The sequence below is a fragment of the Terrapene carolina genome, unplaced genomic scaffold, assembly GCF_002925995.2.
Source record: "Terrapene carolina triunguis isolate 2854851 unplaced genomic scaffold, T_m_triunguis-2.0 Scaffold22, whole genome shotgun sequence".
Taxonomy (NCBI): Eukaryota; Metazoa; Chordata; order Testudines; family Emydidae; genus Terrapene; species Terrapene triunguis.
In genome coordinates this window covers 14,887,019-14,892,184 of record NW_020664373.1, presented here as the reverse complement: position 1 = coordinate 14,892,184, position 5,166 = coordinate 14,887,019, and the positions used below count along the sequence as shown (strand labels likewise).

Here is a 5,166-nt window from a genome sequence, read left to right as displayed (position 1 = left end):
ATCAGAGTTTTGCACCAGGAGGGATGTTCCTAGCTCTTGGAAGCTCAGCAAATCAGGTAGTTTGTCAACTGTAAGGGCCCTAATCCTATATCAATATCTGGTGGTGCACATCCTGGTGTGTGTGCAGAGATCCATTGAAAGGTGTCCTGCTCACCACAAGCTCACAGACTATACCCAGCAATCTGTTTCCAAACATACATTATATTTTTATTGCAATTTAACTATTCTCTTTTGACTGCAAAGTAGACTTAGATGGGATCTAGATCAAACAATAGAAAAGGGAAAAATCTGAGTATGGGTCATGAATGATCATATTAAAAACATTTTGGAAAAGTTCTATTGAAGTGGGGAGGGACACAGTGAGTTAGTCTAAGTCACTTTTTTTTTTAAAATACTGAGTTGTTGCATCTTGTTTTAAACTAGGCCCTGATCCTGTAAATATTGATGCACATGGCTAGTGCTATGAACTTGGTAGCACTACATAGGCATATAAAGCTGTATGGCGGTGCACATGTGTGTCTGCAGGACTGGAACCTTAGACTAAGATTCAGGCAGAGACTGTCCTACTACATGTGAGTTAGCACCGAGCACAATGGGAGGCTGATCCTGATTGGAGCCTCTGGACACTGCCATAATAAAACTAATAAACAGTAGCCTTGAAATCCGGGTACCACATAGCCATAGAGCCACGTATGTTCCTTATTACATTTTACAAATATTAGATATTACAAATATGACATTTTATCATTGAAAACAGCCAGATCCTAAACACCTTTGGCCATAAAGCACACACAGGAAAATTCTTAATCAATATGGCTTTTTTATTGATTGATTGCACTTAAAACAGGGAATACAATAGACTGACCAGCAAAATGAAAAAACATAATCAGAAAAGGCTTTTTAAGTCAGTGGCTCTGCCCTTGAGTCATCGGATTTTATTTCTTTTGAGATAATTATATATTTCACAGTAATGTAATATATAATATACCCTTGATGTGTGTGACCAGTTGAACAATACTTCATGAAAAATTATACATAACTTTCTAAATAGTTTATAAATCAGATATTTAGCATATACATTTTATTCCTAATTTTAGAATGTAAAAGTTCACCTACACAAGGTGAAAGATGGTATTTGTATAGGTGCTGGGTTTAAACTAACCAACCTTTCTCTACTCCAGCTCAGAGTGCAATCACTTATACACCGGAGTAACTTTACATGGGTGATTAGTACAACTGTGTCTTCACTGGGACTACTCATGTGTGATGCTACTCGTGCACGTAAGACCCTGCTCCTGCAAAGGCTTATGCACATGCATCACTTTCCACACTGAGTAATCCCAATGAGATCAATAGAACTACTCATAGTGTGTAAAATTTAAGGTGTGCACAAGTCTTTGCAAGATCAGGGACTAATTCTTTTCAAATATCAGAGCCCAAATGTGCACTAGCAAAAAAATGTTTGTTTTTGTTTTTCATGGAACAAAAGAAAATCTCTTCAAATTCACACATTACAAAACATTCTGCATGTGCATTGTACATGGCAATTTTTTTCCATTTATCCTGACCTGGAGCCTAACATTTGAACATTGGCTGAACAAACATATTAACAATGATATTCATTTAAAGTGAAAAGAACACTAATAGGACCTTTTCCAACCTTCCTGGCACTGGAAAGTATAACATCATCTGTTGGTAGGAGAAATGCACTGATTTTTTCAATATTCTCCGAAAACTTACCCAGAAGTGCAATTTAGAAGCTGCAGGAACTAAATGTTTTTGATAAAGTCATTTGGCAGGATAGACATAGTTGGTGGACTGACAATATTACACTTGTTATAGCAAGACACTGGTGATACACAGGCACAATAGGAAAGCAGATCAGAGCTATAAAAGGGACTACTTAGATAGTGGTAGTGAGAAGAGACTTCATGAGGCATTATTATGATTTTAATTATCTTTGGTTAACATATGTCTAAGAATGCGTTTAATTATTTTGTTCTGCTTTCCTGTGAGCATTAGGCAAACAAAAGAAATTTACCAGACTCCCTAGCAGCAAAGAAAACCGACTGTTGCAAAACTGTTTTTGCATACTCTAGAGATAAGCCTGGTCCCATTTATGTAAGTGCAAAAACTCCTACCGACTTCAATGGGGCCAAGATTTCACCCCTGAACTTTAAGCTGCTTATTCAAAGTGAACCTAAATAATGTCAATATTCGTGTCCTGAGCATGAATGTATTCAATAGTCAATTTACTAAAACCAGTAACTTAACAGCAACTCTATCATGCATGTAATTCCATGTAATTCAGTAGGACTTACTCAAACAAAGAGTCTTGGTTTCTGCAATTAAAGGCCCTATAAGAAATACTGGCCATCTTAATGACATCTTTGGCAAATAACTTCAGGAAAAAAATTACTACTGAACACTTCAGTGGCAAGGAACTCAGAGGTAGTTGGCAAATGTTTTTTTCTTCCTGAAGAAAATTGACTTTTTAGTGAAATATTTTATTCAAAAAAATTATTTTGATTCAGAAATGCTGTTGCAGTGCCACATGGGAGATGTAGTTCAGGTCCCTCATGCCCCCATTCTCCTCTATAGGCTGGGCTTCGTGGGCAGACTACATTTCCCCAGTGTATCACCTCCCTTCATAAGAGAGACAGAAAACAAGACAACAGTAATGAAAAATTTTATTCGATAGAAAATTGGATTTTTGACTAAAGCCAGTTTTGCTGGAAACATTTAAATCAGCCTTACTTAGTAACCTCTACTCCTTGTTTTTATACTGATAATATTTTTTAAAAAGCCAAACCATTTAAAGGGGAAGATTTTTTTTAAACTACTACAGTAAAACTTCTATCAATGTGAAATTAAGCCCTGTACAGTGTACCTAAAACCCACCTCTATATATTTCCTTGGGCAAGAGGTTATTTTTGTTTGCTTTTCTTTCCTAACTACTACATAATATAGCTTACACAATAGAAAACATGCTTTTATGAACATCAATGGAAATCAGATGAAGAACTTAATTGCCTGATTACATACCGCATCTGGAAAGTTGACTGCATCTGTATATCTCTTTGAGGCAAACAGGCCAAACATTGTAGATGTTAAGTTCTTGAGTCACATCTCCCCCTTTCCTAATGGATACAGGTGGATTTCACCCCTGTGCAGAGGGCCAGTACAAGCAGAAGCAGTGATAGCCCGTTGGGGGCCCTAAGCAGGAATATTTTGCCCCTCACACAAACACACACCACACATACTACTAAAGTGAATAGGGGGCCCTCTTGAGCTGCTTGAAGCCCTGAGCAATTGCTTAGTCCACTTATGCCTAGTGCTGGTACTGAGCACAAGTCTGTGTGTAACCCACACACCTTCTGGGTGTGGTGTTCTGTCCCATCTAGTGGCACCGAGACCACTTAGAGAGAGATTAAGGAGTCTGCTACAGCCTTAGCTAAGTGCTATATGGCTTTTAGCTCATGTGGTAGAGACTCCTGCACTAAGCTCCAGAGGCCCCACGTTCGATCCCGCCCGCCAACGACCAGGGTCTCTCGGTGTTACATGTGCACCACATACATCTCATTAAACCCTAGCCCATGGGGCTCAAGTAGGACCTTAGGTAGTGCTTGGGGCTTTCATGAGATGTGAATGGTGCAGCCTCCTTGTTCAGGCCCTGTATACAAGAGTGAAATACACCCCATGTGTGTAAATGTGTGCCTGTTAGGAACAGGAATCAAGACTACACATAATAATGCAGTTATTCTAGTGTTTCCCAATGACAGGGATTCCCTGACCTAGCCTCATTTCTACTCATAGATTTTCGCCATACGGTGCTACAGACGCCCTCCAGGTTACGCAAACCCGACTTACGGGAAAAGTTCCGGAAGCTACAAACAGGTTTGGGGGGGGGGGTAACTGTCGGGTATACATTCCCGACTAACGCAAAATTCGAGTTATGCAATGCATTCCGGAATGGAACGCTTGCGTAAGTCGGGGAGCGTCTGTATTAAGGCACTCTTGAAGAACGCCCAGGATTTGACAAGTAATCTTTGTGTTTAGTCAATGTGGATGGAAACAATGAGGAGCTACTCCAACCTCAGGCATTGATCTGACTTCTTAAATTGAATTTATATAAGATCTAGTGTCTTAACATCATGCAAAATCATTTATGGCATGCTGTGCAATGACAACGCATGTTATCAAAATGCTGTATTGCACAGGAGATCAGCGCTGGCTACGTAGCAGTTCTCATGAACTAAAGAAATCTGGAAGGACTGAATTTTGTATGGGAACATTTTGCTAAGCCCTCCTGCAAAGCAATAGATTAAAATTGGATTCTACCATTTTGCTCTTGCTAAACTATAAATCAGGAAGTAAAATGAGTAACGGCAGCAATCCATCAACAGCAATCCAATCATGGAGTGTCAATTTTTTTCCTGAATCTTCTCCTTTCTCTTGTCCAATTTTTAAAGCTTCCAAACCATAAACAGACAATGATTAGATCTGTGCAGGTCACCCGGCCAGATGATGAAGATGCATTAAAAAAATAAAACCTCTCTATATTGCTGAATGTTGCTCTGAAGCTGTAGCAGTGGATTAGAGTTCAGAAACAGCAGTTTATATATATATATATATATATATATAAAAAAAACCCCTCTCTTGGCACCGGATTTAAAAAGACCATCTACCATAGCCGACAGGATTCTGAACCTCTATTCATGGTTGAATTTCCGTGGCAATTGAAAGCTTTACGGAACTCCTCGAAGTTGCTCATTGCACCAATAACTCTAAAGAAAGAAACAAAACACAACATCTGAGTTATTTGAAATTATACATCCCAGATCCTGCAGAATTCTGCTGAACTTTAAAGTTTCAGATTTGTTTCTATTTGTGGAAGTTACATTTTCTGTTCTCTTTATTCTCAGGCATTGGAAAAGTTTTGAATTTCAGGGAAAGTTTTCCTCTAAATTAACATAGGGCCAACATTGTTTTACCCAAAGCATTGAGAAGGACCTCACTCTGCAAGAAACTCCAGTGAAGTCAGTGGGATTTTGTAGAATAAAATGCTATTTTACAGAGTAAGGGTATCCAAATCTAGCTCATAGCATTCAGAAAAGGTGCCAGATTAACAGGCTAATGGAATGTAATTTGTCTTTTGTCACTCAA

General features: G+C 38.7%; 1 protein-coding gene across 1 annotated transcript in view; it reads right to left on the bottom strand.

Moving 5' to 3' along the window:
- Positions 1–4,748: 4,748 nt before the first annotated feature.
- The window catches only part of LOC113406061 (phosphate-regulating neutral endopeptidase PHEX), a gene marked incomplete at its 5' end in the record, with an annotated part of 117,396 nt that continues 116,978 nt past the window's right edge, over positions 4,749–5,166 (bottom strand). Inside the window, one exon of the mRNA XM_026648306.1 lies at positions 4,749–4,787. Within this exon, the coding sequence (XP_026504091.1) occupies positions 4,749–4,787 (39 nt within the window). The remainder of the gene's footprint in view (positions 4,788–5,166) is intronic.